Source organism: Rhipicephalus microplus, chromosome 2 (genome assembly GCF_043290135.1).
Source record: "Rhipicephalus microplus isolate Deutch F79 chromosome 2, USDA_Rmic, whole genome shotgun sequence".
NCBI classification, from domain to species: domain Eukaryota; kingdom Metazoa; phylum Arthropoda; class Arachnida; order Ixodida; family Ixodidae; genus Rhipicephalus; species Rhipicephalus microplus.
In genome coordinates this window covers 251,743,348-251,761,361 of record NC_134701.1, presented here as the reverse complement: position 1 = coordinate 251,761,361, position 18,014 = coordinate 251,743,348, and the positions used below count along the sequence as shown (strand labels likewise).

General features: G+C 47.8%; 1 protein-coding gene across 1 annotated transcript in view; it reads right to left on the bottom strand.

Annotated features, from left to right (window-relative positions):
- Nucleotides 1-18,014, bottom strand: part of LOC119169279 (cell adhesion molecule Dscam1) — a 160,555-nt gene that overhangs the window by 43,086 nt on the left and 99,455 nt on the right. The window contains exons 5-6 of the mRNA XM_075879613.1: nucleotides 15,180-15,297; nucleotides 11,379-11,557 (exon numbers count right to left, since the gene is read on the bottom strand). Of these exons, the coding sequence (XP_075735728.1) occupies nucleotides 11,379-11,557; nucleotides 15,180-15,297 (297 nt within the window). The remainder of the gene's footprint in view (nucleotides 1-11,378; nucleotides 11,558-15,179; nucleotides 15,298-18,014) is intronic.

The following is an 18,014-nucleotide window of genomic DNA, read 5'->3' as shown; positions in this document are numbered from 1 at the left end:
TTGAGTATAATTTTATTTTACTGATTTCTTTCTAACACAAAGTATTCAGGACAATAGATCGTATACATGATTTAGACATTAGCTATCAAGTCAATCGATGACAAACTTATCAAGCGTCCACGCTTCGTTTATGCCTTATATCAAAGTGAGAACGCCTACCTCCCCGTTGCGCAGAACCCTTGCGCTCAACGCACCACTCTGATACACCATCAAACATAATATAACTATATTGATTAGCAGATGTTTCCATATTAGGGTGTTTGTCTTTGCCGCCCTTACGAAGACAATAAATATTCATCCTACAACTCGCTTTCTCACAGAAGGTACTACACCGGAAGCGAGTCTGGACGACCGCCCTGCCTTTGCTTCCTGTTGTTTTTCATCTTTTCTTTTCGGCTCTTGATATATATAGATTCACAAGATATGTTAGTGACATTGACGATCACACTAGATACGCGCCAAACGCTGAGAAGAGAAATCCTTTGGAAACAAGATAGAGATCGTCAGAAGAGAACTCGACCAGTCTCAGGTTACGGTCAGATCACTACGCCCCAGCCGGTTAGTTATAGTATTGTGTAGTTCTAAAAGAGCAACGAAGAACAGTTGATTCGCACCCTGCGGCGTGTAAGTGCCACGCCGGATTCATAATTCGTGTTTCCCATTTTCATTCTCACTTCTGCGGTAGTTTAGACACACCGAAATATTACAGTGCTAAGGATAACGATGTTTTCAACATATACTACATCCATCGATGAGTCTACAAACATACGCTGCATTTTTCGCGTTGTTAGTACGAAGAGAGATTGTACTATAGAGTTATATTGTTTCAAACATTTGCGTTACCGCTACCTTACTTTAATCCTGGTGACGCGTGCTGCATTAGTTCCAGGTTAAAGCATTCTAAAGCAACTTCTGTGCAATGCTAGACCATTGTAAAATATCCGACACATCCCCTATTTTTTTCCAAGGTTGTTGTGGGCCCTACCACCCCCAATATCACCCCACATTTTCAATAAAGATTTACTTACTCCGACCCCAAAGCAAGACTTTAAACACCAATGGAAGTGTGAAATACAGATACACGAGACATTCATAAAGCCATCAAGTTATGCAAACCAATACACGTGTCAAACAAGACGAGAAATAAATTAACACAGATACTATATTCGAAAGTAGCTCGTCCATGAGAGTAACAATGTAGCCGAGGATAACTGGCTAACCAGTAATTTTGTGTAACAGCATACACTTCCCAATTTATTTTAATTACGTGTCACTTGCACAAAATTTTGCTTCGCGTGGATAAAAAGAACGTTTATTGTTCACTCAGTGACAGTTTCACGTACGCAAGCGGCTTGTGTGCTTTTTGGTCACACAAAACCTAATGTTTTGTTTTTTTTGAGTGAAACTACAACAGTGCAGTGTTATGCCTGCGAGTCCACAGCGAACGGCCGTGCCTCTGAAAAAGGCAATCTGTGTCAAGGCCAGCCGCGAGCCCGCGTGACGCGATCAACAACTCAACGGCGTCGGCACGCCACGGCGCCTTTCTGTCGCCCACGTGCAGTGTAGTGAGTCAGCGCACGTGCAAGCGAGCCCGTCGAGTAAACAACGGGCGTCTTCATGTCTGGGGGTCTGACGCGGCCCAGCGGCGACCCCTTCGGAGGAATCTGCCCTGACGACCAGCGGCGCTTCTGGTTGGACATTTGAGTTGGACCCGGTGCATATAAAAGAAGCCCTGCGGCGCGTCGCGAGTGGACCCGTTTGAGAGCAGACCTATGTGTTAGAGAGGAGAGCTCGGCTCTTCGAGTCTCTGTTGGCCCCAGTGCCAAATTTGTAACGCCTCTGTATATATGCTGTACATAAACCTTGTTTAACTCACCGTCGTCTCGTCCGCTCGTCTATCAGCTCTGCGCAGAAGCAGTCGCGAGCTGAGAAACCTACGCTACCAAACGGCTGGTGACCTTCCCTGCGGAGTTCGAAGCAGTGGCGCCTTCGGGACCGTGTTGGCGTCGCCGTCTTTCGAAACAGTGGTTGCAGCGGTGAGATTTCGAGGCGCCCTTCGTAACGTCGTCGGAGGTGCGCGTCGCAATAGTGGTTGCAGCGGTGAGATTTCGAGGCGCCCTTCGTAACGTCGTCGGAGGTGCGCGTCGCAATAGTGGTTGGCAGCTGCGGGATCGGCTGGTGTCAGCGACATCGATGCGGTGAGTGCCTGATGTTTTCCCCTCAGTTCACCAGACTACTCTAGCACAGGTTATAGTAGTTTAGAGAAGGGCTGTGTGAAGCATTGAAGTGAGCTTTGATCGTTTCAAGCCAACTCGAAGCGCTTTGAAACCAAAGTTAATGCGGAGTGGGTAAACACGGAGTGTGAAAAATTGCTTGCGCGTCTTGCTAGTTGACTTATAGTGGGTAGGGCAAGTAAATTGTTAACAGGGGCAAACATCAAGAGGCTAGTGTGAACGATGGAGAAACTTAAAGTGAAGGAACTCATCGAAATTTGTGAGAAACTCGGCATTACTTTGGGCCGTGCGAAACGAAAGCAAGCGATCCTTGAGATCATGAAGGATGAGGGAGTGTTGGCTGAGGAAGTCGATGAGGCCTGGGTGGATATCAAAGCACGCCGTGAGGAGGCTGAAAGGCGAGAAGTTCGCGAACGTGAAGAAGCTGAAAGGCGAGAAGTTCGCGAACGTGAAGAAGCTGAAAGGCGCGAACGTCGCGAGCGCGAAGAGGCCGAGAGACAGGAGCGCCTCGAGTTGAAACGAATAGAATCGGCAATCCTACAGTGTTCGCAGGCGCCTAGCGTAGCTTCTCCGACGATTCAGGTTAGCGGTTTTAGAATTCGGGACCAACTGCCACCGTTCGTAGTAGGTGAGGACATGGCGAAGTATCTCGTCAAGTTTGAACACGTCTGTGAGCGAAATGCTCTGGAGCGGTCTCTTTGGGCGTAGAACCTGTTATCTCTTCTTCCCGGCGAAGTGTCCGACGCGATAACTTGCTTGTCGAGGGAAGCGTTTGAGAGCTATGACGAGGTTAAGGAAGTGCTCTTAAGACATTATAAGTTGTCACCCGAGGCTTTCAGGCAAAGGTTCCGGTATGCTAAAAAGGGGAATGAGTCACACGTTGACTTCGCGTTTCGTCTTAAAGCCGATTTAATTGAATGGCTCAAGGGCGAAGATGTTTATGACGACCGCGATAAAGTGGTGGAATGCGTTGCATTGGAGCAATTCTACCGCTGCATCGAGGAAGATGTCAAACTTTGGCGGCAGGACAAACTTGGTGAAGTACAGCTAAACAAGGCAGCAGAGTTAGCTGAGGAGTATTATACTCGCCGAAAGTTGCACAGCAGGGCAGTGCGCGTTGAAAAGGATGAGAGAAAAGAGGGCTTTTCAAGGAAACCTGATCAGCGGAAACGCGTTCCGCACCGTAATTTCAAGAAGGACCCGTCTCTTACGAAGGACAGTGCAGGGGAAGGGCAAACAGAAGCGGAGAAATCGAGTGAGGTTCCTAAGCAACGCACTGATACAACACGGGCATTTGAATCACGGAAGCCGCTAATCTGCTACAACTGCAAAAAGGAAGAGCACATCGCGATAAACTGTAAGCAAAAGTTTGCTTTTGCAACAATCCGAGAATCGGAAAAGAACATGCGGTTGTTGGAGCCGTATATCCAAGAAATTAGTGTGAATGGGAAAGCGTGTCGAGCACTTAGAGACTCAGCGGCAACCATGGATGTTGTCCATCCTTCATTGGTGTCTCCGGATGACTTTACAGGAGAATGCGCGTGGATCAGGCAAGTCACCGAGGAGCAGAGTGCTTGCTTACCAATCGCCACGGTTGTCATTGAAGGCCCGTTCGGTAAGCTTCGCACCGAAGCGGCTGTGTCTGCCGCGCTTCCCGATCGTTTTCCTTATCTTTTCTCCAACAACTCGGAGCAGCTTCTCAAAGAGCAGGGTAAATCGTTCTTCCCCAACTTAGCGTACATGGCCCTCACGCGATCGCAAGCGCGGAAGCTTTCGCAAGAGCTTGACCTTGTTCAAAGCGGTGAACTCTCAAGTGACCTTGTCGGCGGGTCGACGGAACCTGAGAGAGGAAATTTTCCGCGTGAGTCATGTGAGCAGTCGCGCGAGCGGCCCGTCGCCGAACCGACCGGCGCGGTTTCCGTAGAAAGGGGAGACGACATGGCGCCATTGAATCAGAGCGAGAGGGCTGCAACGCTCTCGCCTGTAGCGGAAAGTTGGAGTGAGCTGTCGAGGGTTGATCGAGAAACGCTCATTCGAGAGCAGCGTGAGGACCTCTTGATTAAAGCGCTAATGGAAAGCGTAAACTTGGGAAAGAAGAAAAAGAATGTTTCTTTTTCGAGAAAGCAGGGCTTTTGTATCGGAGCTACACAAATGCGCAAGGTCGCAAGTATGAGCAGCTCTTAGTGCCACAAAAGTGTCGTCGCCAACTATTGGAACTGGCGCATGAAAACGCATGGGCAGGGCATCTCGGCATAAAAAAGAGCAAGGCTAGAGTTTCCCTTGAGTTTTATTGGCCGAAATGCTGGAAGGATATCGAAGACTTTGTGCGCTCATGCGACACTTGTCAGAGAGCGGGGAAATCCACGGACAAGTGGAAGGCACTCATGAAGCTTGTGCCAATTATCACAGAACCTTTTCGGCGCCTAGTAATTGATATAGTCGGGCCATTGCCAGAGTCAAGGCAAAGTTGTCGGTACATCCTGACGGCTCTCTGTGTAGCCACAAAATTTCCGGAAGCGATACCCCTTGAGGAGCTCAATTCTCCTCATGTCGTGGATGCACTGCTATCTATATTTGCACGCGTCGGATTTCCTTCTAAAATCCAATGCGACAATGGTAGTGTCTTCACCAGCTGCCTTACCTCTACCTTTATGGATAAATGTGGAATAAAAGTAGTGCACAGCTCGATCCATTACCCGCAATCTAATCCGGTAGAGCGTATGCATTCTGTTCTGAAACGGATACTGAGAGCTCTTTGCTGTGAGCACAAATGCGACTGGGAAGCGTGTTTACCTCCTGCTATGTTCGCTTTAAGATCAGCTCCTCATGAGAGCACTGGTTTTAGCCCTGCAGAGCTTGTGTATGGCAGGAGTTTGAGAACACCATTGCGAATGCTACGCGAGTCCTGGGAGGGATTCGATGAGGACCCTAATGTAGTTGCGTATGTTTTAGACCTCCTTCAGAGGCTTGGAAAAACGAAAGATCTTGTGGAAAGCCACATGAAGGCTGCACAAGTATTGTCGAAGGAGTACTACGACAAATCGGCGAAGAAGCGCACATTTGAAGTTGGTAGTCAAGTAATGCTGCTGCGGCCGTCCAAAAGGAACAAGCTTGAGGTTCATTGGGAAGGGCCCGCCAAAGTAATATCGAAGCTTTCTGATACCAATTATGAAGTGAAATTAGGAAGGCGGCCGAACAAAATTTACCACAGTAACTTGATGAAACCATACGTTCAACGTCAAGCGGTCGTAAATCTGCTGTGGAATGCTCCAGAGGAAGAGGGAGAAGAAATTTTGAGTTCTAGTGATGTAATCGAAAGGGGATCGGAGGTAATCTTGGAGCAGTTGAACCTAGAGCCTAGGTTAAGTGAAGTCCAGAAGGAGGACCCGAGAAGGATTGTTTCCGAGTTTCAAGACGTGTTTTCGGACCGTCCCGGAAACACGACGGTGATCGAGCACGATATCGAGCTAACTTGTGAGGAGCCAATCCGTAGCAAGCCGTATCGTTGTTCCCCCGTGCAAAAGCAGATCATGAAGGAGGAGATCGATAAAATGCTGGAGTTGGGAGTCATAGTACCGGGCGAGAGTGACTATACATCCCCTCTAATATTGGTTCAGGTGCCAGGAAAAGATCCGAGGCCATGCATTGATTAGCGGCGTTTTAACGCAATAACTCGAGACCAAACTCACCCGATACCAAACCTAGAGGAGAGGGTGGACACTGTGTCACAATCCAGCTATATTTCCACGTTAGACCTCGTGCGAGGGTATTGGCAAGTCCCCCTTACAGAGCGTGCTAGCCGCTATGCCACATTTGTTTCTCCATTTGGAACGTATCGCCCACTTAAGCTGAGCTTTGGATTGAAAAATGCACCCTTTTGTTTTTCAGGCTTAATGGACCGCGTTCTTAAAGGCCTCTCCGAGTTCGCTCTGCCGTATATTAACGATGTCGCCATCTTCTCCAACAACTGGGAAGAACATGTCGAGCATTTACGCGTCGTGCTAAACAGGTTGAGAAAGGCTGGCCTTACCGTGAAACCTACTAAATGTCACCTAGGGTGTGGTGAGGTGTCTTACCTGGGGCACGTTGTGGGGCGTGGCCGGCGTAGACCTTCAGAAATTAAGGTAGCCGCTGTCGTGAACTATCCACGACCAACCACAAAATCAGAGATAAGGGCATTCTTGGGCCTGGCTGGATACTATCAGCATTACGTGCAAAATTACTCTAACATTGCCAGCCCTCTCACTGACGCGCTTCGAAAGTCCGAGCCGGTTAAAGTAGTATGGGACTCAGAAAAGGAGACTGCGTTTTGCCAGCTAAAACAGGCCCTAAGCGAAAAGCCTGTTCTCATGGCACCCGATTTCTCTAAGAGATTTGTGATTCAATGCGACGCGAGTGATCGCGGCATGGGAGCTGTATTGTGCCAGGAGGACAGTGCTGGTAACGAAAGACCAGTTTTGTATTTAAGTCGAAAACTCAGCGGCAGGGAAGAGGCGTACAGTACCTCTGAAAAGGAATGCGCTTGCCTCGTGTGGGCCGTTCAAAAGCTAGCTTGTTATGTCTCCGGTTCGAGGTTTGTGGTTGAAACGGACCACTGTCCTCTAACCTGGTTAAATAACATGTCACCTAAAAGTGGCCGGTTACTGAGGTGGAGCATGATACTCCAACAGCACAACTTTGACGTTCGCTACAAAAAAGGAAGGCTAAACGCTAATGCAGACGCATTGAGCCGTGCGTTTAGTTAGTACCTTCTCAACCTTTCGGTTTCTCGCTGGCGATTCGGGGCAAAATTTTGACCTCATCACGACCTTAGCTGAGCGCTCTCGTCCAGAGTGAGCTCAAGGAGCCAACTTTATGTTGTATTCTAATTCGTTACGTTGTTGTACGTGAAAAAAATTTGAGTTGTCATTTTAAGGGTCTTTTGTCCCACATGTGCCTCTTGATGTAGAGGGAACGAAATTCCGATAGACACTTAGCTAGGTATATGTTGTACTATACTTTGTCTGGTGTTCTGTCGGGTGACCGAGGGCACTTTCTTGTGCCGTGTGTTGTTTGTTGTCGAACCGTTCTTTGCAAGTTGCAGAACCATCCACAAGTGCTGAAACCGAAGATGGCCAGAAGGGACGAGTGAAGCTGGTCGGCAAGTTGTGGCGACAAGCCAGTCGAGCTGGGATCTGTCGTCAAGAATGGGATGTGTTCCCGGAACAGAGTCAGGAGCTGCATTCTCCCCATGGCCCTGGAGGCAAACCTGGAGGGACCTGGCGAACGAGCGCTCTTGTCATCCGAGCCCCGTGGAAGCAGCTCGTCTTTTCGGCGCATTGTCTGGCGGCGGGGGTGCTGTTATGCCTGCGAGTCCACAGCGAATGGCCGTGCCTCTGAAAAAAGCAATCTGTGTCAAGGCCAGCCACAAGCCTGCCTGACGCGATCAACAACTCAACGGCGTCGGCACGCCACGGCGCCTTTCTGTCGCCCACGTGCAGTGAGTCAGCGCACGTTCAAGCGAGCCCGTCGAGTAAACAACGGGCGTCTTCATGTCTGGGGGTCTGACGCGGCCCAGCGGCGACCTCTTCGGAGGAATCTGCCCTGACGACCAGCGGTGCTTCTGGTTGGACATTTGAGTTGGACCCGGTGCATATAAAAGAAGCCCTGCGGCGCGTCGCGAGTGGACCCGTTTGAGAGCAGACCTATGTGTTAGAGAGGAGAGCTCGGCTCTTCGAGTCTCTGTTGGCCCCAGTGCCGAATTTGTAACGCCTCTGTATATATGCTGTACATAAACCTTGTTTAACTCACCGTCGTCTCGTCCGCTCGTCTATCAGCTCTGCGCAGAAGCAGTCGCGAGCTGAGAAACCTACGCTACCAAACGGCTGGTGACCTTCCCTGCGGAGTTCGAAGCAGTGGCGCCTTCGGGACCGTGTTGGCGTCGCCGTCTTTCGAAACAGTGGTTGCAGCGGTGAGATTTCGAGGCGCCCTTCGTAACGTCGTCGGAGGTGCGCGTCGCAATAGTGGTTGCAGCGGTGAGATTTCGAGGCGCCCTTCGTAACGTCGTCGGAGGTGCGCGTCGCAATAGCAGTGAGTTTGCGGTCCTCAAATAATGCATATCTCTGTACGCAGTTTCCTTTTTCTGTTTCTCTATTCGATCGATAAAGAAGTTACTTATTACATTATACGATAAAGAAGTTACTTATTATATTACAACGTAACGAGTACCTCTCATAAAGGTGCACCCAGCATACACGCAAAGCTATTACTCGTATCGCACACACTAGCACAACACAATAGAGTGCCTTGATCTACCCGATGCCACTCCTCCCCGTCTTGACAATGCGTGGGTCACTCCGATCACCTGAAGTACTAGACGCAAACAACGGCAGTTAACATCTCGTGGTCGCGCTGATCGCTAAATATTTATGCCATCATATGTTTCCTGAAACTGGTGGTTCCGGCTACTTAGTTATTTACACCATTTGGGTTTCCTAATGATCCACTGATTGGGGACATAGTTACGACTACAGCATATGACAATAGCCAAAGGCTACTGAGATCGAGCTGGTCAGGAGATTGTGGCCGTAGCTCAATCGGCTCATCTACAACCCCCCCCCCAAAAAAAAAGGAAAAAATTAACTGAGTATGCGTTGTCACTTTCCGTGACGCCCCATTTGCCTCGTATACGAATCCCTTTAAAAATTACGTGTTAACATTTTTTATCAGAAAATAGAGTAATAACCTATAGAGAGTCCACGTGCCTCTTTAAAGAAAGTCATGTACATGCAAGTCATAACTCACAGAAAAGAGTCAAATAACGCCTTTTAAATGCGAAGCATTTCTTTGCGTACTGAAAACAATTTTGGTATCTATCTATCTATCTATCTATCTATCTATCTATCTATCTATCTATCTATCTATCTATCTATCTATCTATCTATCTATCTATCTATCTATCTATCTATCTAGTTACGTCTGGGTGCTGTCGTTATGACCCCTTTAGCTTGGCGTGAAGTAAAATCAGCAGGGGGGAGGGGGTCAGATGGTTTGACAAATATGACGCGCTGGTGCAGACATGAATAACCTCACTGTCCCTTCGCGTACATCGTCAAACACTTCCAGCTAAAGAGTGGCACATACCCGTGTGCCTCAGGTATGCGGGTATGTGCGACAGGTGATTGGCAGTTCATATTTACCCTGGAACGATAAAAACACACACGGGCAACTTTAGCGCGTGATCGTTAAGAAAAACCTGACATAAGCAGCGTTTATCCGACGAATGCAAAACATAAATGTTCGCATCCCAGCGGGAATTGAACCCAAGCATTCTGCGGAGCAATCAAGCATTCTATCACAGAGCCACGCCAGGTCTTGGAGCTACTTCTCAAGTAGACCCTACTGTTCGTAAAACGTGAAATGTGGTTGCAGTGCGGGCTATCATATTTTACAAACATTACTCCTTTGATGCAGCCCTCATGTTCGGGTCACGTCAACGGTAGTTTGGTGTCATGCGCTGAAGTTGAATTACGTAGCAGTGTTCAGGACTACCTTCCTCGCGAGCACCAGTGCATCATATCAGTTTCGACTGATTTATATGTGATGCTTAACGTTCCAACACCACTAAATGAATATGACAGACGCCGTAGTGGAGGGATCCGGAAATTTCAACCTCCTGGGGTTCTTTAATGTGCACCCGAATCTGAGCACACGAGCCTACAGGATTCTCACATCCATCGAAAATGGTATCATATCAGCTTATCACTTCTGGTATTGATAATTCTTCTGTTCCGGTTGGCATCGTTGTGGAAGTGCAAAAAACTGGGTATATAAACATTTGAAACTCTTACACATATGTCTGTTCGTCCAACATTTATACGTATATTTCGCGTAATTTCATGACTTGTCACTGAATAAAAATATTACAACACACTCACCTTCCTTCCGCATGCTTCAAATAACGTCAACTCCCAAGGTGCGAAGAATCCACCTAATTTTTCTTTTCACGGAGTGCCTTCGAGGGGACTGTCAAATGACCTTGAGGCCTCTCCTTATTTTTTTACTGGATTTTCACTGCTTTCCTTTTGTCTCAACGTCAATCTCTCTCTGACATGAAAAAAGAATTTTTAAGTAAAATTGCTCATACACCCCTCCCTACTGATATTCAAGGGATTTATCAACGCTATATTGATACTTTTTGTTTTGAAAAATACCCAGCGAAAGCCCTTAAATTAGAATCTAACGATAATTGTGCCGAGCTGTTGGACATTGCCCTTATAGGCGTCTTGCAATATGGTGCTCAATGAGCCGCCGTAAGATTCTGCTATTTCCATTGAAGTGGCACAGAAACAAAATACTATGGTAGATTATTCGCAAACAACTACGATTATGCCGAAACAACGGTACTAATGGTAAAATGGTGACCCATAGCCCCGCCGCGGTGGTCTAGTGGCTAAGGTACTCGGCTGCTGACCCGCAGGTCGCGGGATCAAATCTTGGCTGCGGCGGCTGCATTTCCGATGGAGGCGGAAATGTAGGCCCGTGTGCTCAGATTTGGGTGCACGTTAATGAACCCCCGGTGGTCGAAATTTCCGGAACCCTTTACTATGGCGTCTCTCATAATCATATGGTGGTTTTTGGACGTTAAGCCCCACATATCAATCATCAATCAATGGTGACCCATATTAACTTATTTTCACCTCGCCGTTCAGAAGAAAACGAGGCTGAGTGCCTTCGTCGTAATGTTATACCAACGCCACCTGGAAAAACTATGCCTGGAACGCGGCTCTCTCTTCAATTGAGAGCTTGCTGCCAGCACAAAATCTTGGAGGCCATGCCTCCTACCGCGTGTTGCGACCGTCCGCCGCGTGGGACCGCTTGCCTCTGTACCGCTCTGTCACGTGACATTGCTCTGTCACGTGACTTCACAGCTGCTTGGAGGCAACTGTGAGAGTATTGCTGCGTTTACAGGGGACGACCGCCACAGGCGTTCGCCTCCGTACCGGAAGGGAAGGGTAAAGTCCGAGGGTAGGGCGGCCCGTTCACGGCTCACGTTCTAGGCATAATTTTTCTAGGAGGCGTTGATTATACTAAACACTCCGCGGAGCGAATAGCAACGTATTCCGTATATAAGTATAAGGATTATACGGTAGCTCGTATACTTACCAATCACTGAAAGCGTTAGCGTGGCCTTGGCATCTCCCATGCTGTTTGCCGCCACGCACACGTACTGTCCATCGTGCTCGGGCAGCACGCCTCCACTCCAGTGAAGGACGCCGTCCAGTGCAGTGGGCGTTGTGGAGGGAGGCAATGGCATTAGCCTCTGCCCCTGCTTCCGGTACCACCTGTAACCACGTGACCACAACGGGGATGTTAGCCTGGGTGTAGCGTTCAAGCATGCCTACCCAGAATAGTCACATGCAAGGACGCACGAAGGCACGATTCCTTGCCCCCCGCCTCCGGCTTGTTCACCGGCCGGAAGCCCTATAGCGTCTTCAATCAATGGCCTAATTTATTGATTCATATTCAAATTTTCATGGCTCTACTTATTAACTTTGTACGCCTCGCTCAAAACACAGCTACTTCAACTTCCAAGGATTCTGAGGGGGCGGAAAAAGAACACCGTTAAGACCGGACGAAGAAAGGTGACACGAGGACTGCCAAGTAGAGGTTTCATTGAAAACACTCTTATTTATTTTTTTAAATATTTCACTCACATCATCGCTGTTTGTTACTTTTTTATGTGCTGTGATGTCGAAGAAAACTGAACTGAATGTTTAGATACCCTTAAGAAACGAAAAAAAAAGATTATGTAAGGATTTAGTGACGCGCATAACGACAGATACCTGATTTCTTTTTCGAACAGATCATGCGACGGAACGCTCGCACATCACTCGCCACTTTCGTGCATAGCAAAGTGCTCGAGTATTTTCCGGGCCCGATTTTGGCAATAGCGAAAGTAGGATAATGTCAAACCAACCGGAAGTGCACCCATGCATGGCACAATGTGCGGGTAGATTGCTATAGACACCACTTTTTAATTAAGTGGCATGTTCCGAAAGACTCTCGTTGATGCACCACCCAATCTGTTCCACGTTGACGATGTCGCATGAACATGGGATTTCATATACGGCATGTCGCACCCTCGATCAAGCGCTTGTCGTGTTTCTTCAAACAGCTTGCTCCACTTCCTCCCTTTTCGTTTACACGGCGGAACATGACAAGCAGCTTCGAGGCTGCTGAAAACACCACACGGACAACAGCACGTCCAGCCGGTTTTTGGCCCGATGCGAAGCCCCGTGAAGCTAAAGGTGGTTGTTACACTCTGGTTTTGCTCTTTTTCTTCCCCAGTACGATGCCCCTTCACCTCCGTCAGTACACAAGCAGCTGTTGTGGAAATTTCACGGCGAAAAGTCTCGCAACTTGGTTTGAAACACTGGGTCATACCCTGTGGGTGCAGGAGCGGGATGAGACATTACTCATGGCGAACAGTGCAATGCCTCTTTTCACAGCCTTCAGGTGTGCGTAGCTGAACGACAGAATGCTCTTCTTTGATAACGAGGAACATTCCCAGCAGATGTGGTCGTGTTGGAAGTCTAGCACGAGATCTAAAAAAAAACCTTATACTGCTACCGAATCACAATTCACTGGTGAGCTTGAAAGAACCAAGAGTGAGCTGGAAGGAGGAGGAGAAGGAAAAATTAGGTGTTTGGTGAAAGGACAGAGAGACGAGCCAGTTCTTTTACTGGCTGGCTACCCTGTGCTAAGGAAATAGGTAAGGGAAATAAAAGATGATACAAAAAATGTTGCGAGAAAAGAGAGAGAGAAAATTAAAAAATAACGACAAAGGAAAGGCAACATCAAGGAGAATAAGATACTAAAGTCTGTCTCTGAGGCCAGTTGTCCGCAAAAAACGTAGCAAAGCTTTCAAAGCCTTCTGGGCTGAGGATGGGCTCGGCCAATGACCCAGAATCTTTTGTTCCGACAAAGGCCGATCATCTAATCTATCCAGAGCTGCAGTAAGTTCTTGTCTTGGCCCGTTGAAATTGGTGCACACACATAGAAGGTGCGCGATGGTTTCTTCGCAGCTGCAGTAAATGCATGTAGAAGAGCTGGCCATTCCAATAATATCCCGATAATGCTTTGAGCTCTCTATCGATGCGTCCCCAATATGAAGGTAAAAAGAATGAGAAAGTTGTCCACATAACAAAACAAATGAACAATCCCAAACCCCACATACCGGACCACATGAAGCACCCCAAACTTTCTAAGTGTTCAGAAATACACGGTCATACCGGGCATACAGGAAGTCACTGAGAACTGGTGCCAGGCAGAGGACAATTCATAAGCTTGTCTTTTGCTCATATAGGTGCCGTCGAACGCTTCGAGGGAGAAGCACAAATAAAAGTGCAGCAGTTCAAGGAATTTACTTGGTCTTTAGAAACCCTAGAACACATCCTGTGCTTCTGTTCAACTATGGAAGGCCCGAGAGACATCATGAAGAGGTCATACCGCATGCTGAGGCTGCCTTGCATCACTGCAAATGACCTGCTCTCCCCGCCTCAATCCCATGGTCCAGCCTTAACGCGTTCCTGAAGTTCACCGACGCGGCTGACCTCTAGTCCTTGTGAGTCTTGCTAATGGCCAAATCTCCTGAACACACGCCACCTCACCCGATACGATGATGATCTGCTTCTGAACTCTTCCTCCACTTTATCATATTTGCTCCCACTAACCTCTTCCCACAGGCACTGAGCCGTGTCCCCAACCTTGGAGACAGAAACATGCGTCTCATTTTTCCTTTACAATCAATACATTCACTTGCATTCGTGCCATACCAGTTCTGGAAACGCACTTCACAGAGTTCCTCAATGGCATCCTGAACAACAGCCAGACCTTCGGCAGAAGGTAATAGTAGTGGTCCTTTACATCCACGGGCTGGGTGAGCACATCTGGATGTCTCAAACGTACTGAGAACATCGAAACCTCTGCGGGACTTCTGACCGAAGAAGGGTCTCTAACTGGTAGTGCCGAAAGGGACGATTGCAAGTAGGTCTTGCCCCTATCGCTGCCAAGTTCCTCTTACTCAGGCAATGCCTCAGAAAGCGCAGCTTCTCTAGGCATATTCGCCGAGAAAAAGATGCTCAACGTCAAAGGAGCGCACTGGAGATACTCGAGGACTGCCATCCACCAAAGCGGCGAGGGATGCGTAAGCGCTCCGTCACTTGATCTGTTGAAAAAATTAACTACTGTACACCATGCACATGATCAAAATTCTAAATTGATTTCTTTTTGTGTATCTATATATTCTTAGTTCCTTCAATAAGACTTTCTGTTGGCAGTCAGCGCACATTATCTTGTGAAGTTAATTCGTCCAGCCGTAATGGCCATCTTTTTTTTTCACTTTTCAGTTGTGTGCCAACCAGTCCACTTTTTACCGCTTTTTTTAGTGGACTAGATGTATCATGAACATTTTGGCTAATCAGTTCAAGAAACGGGACAACGAACGCAGTATTGACGGCTTTTTACTTTTTTGTAGTGGAGTACCGGTACTTTGAATCGTTAACCACTTTTTTTTCTAAACAAACAGGCTCTGTTTTGCTTTTTTTCGTCTTTCTTCCGATGTTCTGCCAAAATATTCAACTTCTAGAATGCGTGTTTTACAATTGAACGCGCTGTGCTGATACTACTTAGACAATCAGTTTATGAAGTGTTTAATTCCTTATACACATGAATTTGGAGGTTTTCGCGTTTCAAAGCTATAATATGATGTCAAAGCGTACCATAGTTGCCGACTCCAGAATAATTTTGATTGCACTAAGATGTTGTTTCGTATGCATTAACCCGGTTAAACATTTCTTCAGATATTTTTTCTCGATCGAAATGTGACTGCAGCGGCCAAAAGTTGAAACGAATTTCTCGTGAATAACGAAGTAGCGTAAACAGTGAATATTTCAAGAGACTCACTTGTACTTAGGTGGTGGCCATCCTTGGGCGAGGCAGACAAGGTCAGTGGGACGACCTTGCTCAACTGTCACGTGACCCGAGTGGAATGTGATAGAAGGTATTTCGCTTCCCGGTGGTTCTGCGTAAATACAATGAACTTGTGTGCTTGTTTGGGAAAACAAGGGAACCAAAAAAATCACCGCCCAAGCACACCGTTCAGATGGTTAACCAGCGATGTATAAACGTGCAGGTACAGGAGCTCGCACACGGCGCAGACGAAGCCAAAGTGTGGCTGGCAAAACGCCCACTTAAAGCGGGCGTCGGTCCCGGCAAATGGATTTCCGCCACTGTCACATTGACGCTGCTTTGCCCGCAACGCCGCTTCCTGGGCTTGCCGTTGTCGTTTGCATTCGACTCGGAAGACTGCCCGATCATCGATGCGCAGTTGCCAATGCGCTCCACCACCCAGACCTGTTGTTGTGGCCAAAGTGCTGCATAACAGAGATTCCCCCATGGACCAGCTGTCGGCGCTGTTCTGGGAATGTTGTCTGCTATTTGGCCGTTCGTAGGATCTGTGCCCTCCCCATGTGTAAGCTTTACAATGAGCATTCCTGTGACACCAAACTCTGCACGCGTCCGTGAGCCCAACACGTGTTTCTTTACATCCCTCCTTCGCCTATCGACCTGCTTGACAGCTTTTCTTGGCTATCAGACGACGTGCGCTTGCGCGGAAAGGACTTTTAGGGGCGAAGCTCCTTAAGGCGTGGGTCTGTCCATCCCTTGCCACCGGTGTGTGCCACAGGGGATGCGAGATGGGATATGGCGGTATACTTGTAGTGTTCACTAGATAGACGCATGGACGGACGGACAGACAGAGTAGCAGATGGACGGACGAATTGATAGACGCGTAGACATACGGATGGATGGATGCACGAACCGACAGACAGACAGACAGATGGATTGACGGACTCATTAACGGACGTACGGACAGATGAACGGACGCATGGATGGACGCACGGATGGTCGCGCGGACAGACGGAAGCAAGAACTGACGGACGGAGGGAAGCACGAACGGGCTGACGGACGCTTCGCCCCTCTCATCATCATTCACTCCATGGATATGTTGTGATTTTGTCTTCATTTTTCTTTCTTTCAAAGCCACTCCGTTGAAACGACTGCGCGCGGACTCGGCGGCCAGCTAAGAAGGGATGAATGACATCCCAGACGGCGCTCCCAATGGCACGCGCGTTTGCGTGCTACGTAGAAAACGGCGTCACTGATGGAGTAGCCAATGGAGGCCATTATCGTTTCTGAAGCCAACGGTTTTTCGTTTCCCTTAGCAATATGAAGGTTTTGTTTTAAAATGGTTAAGTGCAGGATGAGGCCCACCAGTCGGCGAATGAATCAGGCTTGACTAGACTTGTTCGGAGACGCTTCCTACGGGAATACGTGCTTAACAAACTATTATTCGTAAATTCTGGAGTTTGTTTTCTTGTTTTGTACTTTTTCCTAATGAAGTAAAGGCTGCGATGTGTACTTTAGGCGTGTTGCCAAGAAATGTATACACTTTTTGACTCAATTGATTTATTGATTTGTGGGGTTTAACGTCCCAAAACCACCATATGGTTATGACAGATGCTCTAGTGGAAACTCGGGAAATTTCGACCACCTGGGGTTCTTTAAAGTACACTCAAATGAGAGCACTCAAATTACACTCAAATTATGACAGGTACATTGCCACTATCCCTCAAGAGGAAGGTATATACCAGCTGTATCTTGCCGGTACTTAGCTACGGAGCAGAAACCTGGAGACTTACAAAAAGGGTTCAGCTTAAATTGAGGTCGACGCAGCGAGCAATGGAAAGAAAAATGGTAGGTGTAACCTTAAGAGACAAGAAGAGAGCAGAGTGGATTAGGGGACAAACGGGGGTTAAGGATATCATAGTTGAAATAAAGAAGAGGAATTGGACATGGGCCGGGCATGTAGCGCGTAGACAGGATAACCGCTGGTCATTAAGAGTAACTAACTGAATTCCCAGAGAAGGGAAGCGGGCTAGGGGGAGACAGAAGGTTAGGTGGGCAGATGAGATTAAGAAGTTTGCGGGTATAAATTGGCAGCAGCAAGCACAGGACCGGGTTAACTGGCGGAACATGGGAGAGGCCTTTGTCCTGCAGTGGACGTAGTCAGGCTGATGATGATGATGATGATGATGAAATCAGAGCACACGGGCCTACAATGTTTTCGCCTTCATCGGAAATGCAGCCGCCGCAGCCGGGAGTCGATCCCGCAACCTGCGAGTCAGCAGCCGAGTACCTTAGCCACTTGACCACCACGGCGGGGCACTTTTCTAATCAATCGGTGAAGATTTGTTCTTCGTGAGCACTCAAAAAAGCTCGATGACAGCTTTGCAGTAATAAAAAGAGTCGCCATTTTTGTAGTCAGAGGTGCTCTTTGTGAATTGCGCATGAGAATTCAGAATAACTATAACTTGACTAGACGTATTTAAATTAGGCTGCTAGTTTTTAAGAAATAATAATGTGGTGTTATTGGGAATGTATTCTGGGATAGTTGGTGCACGTAGATAGATCTTCATTACACAAGAGGAGTTCTGCTGTGGTGAAAGATGCGCAGCTGTTTTCAAGACCTGAAGAACTGCGGGGTCTGAGAAAAATACTCCACTGTTTCGGTCAACGGCGTGGTATTCTCATACGCCTACGTTTTGTATTACTATATCCGAACATCATAGCACTGTATACAGTTCTGAGGATCTAGCTAACAAGCGTTCCCTCGAGCACAGCGGCCAAGATAGCTGGCGCTAGCTCTACAGATGCACAAGTTAAGTAAGGGCGCAGTTA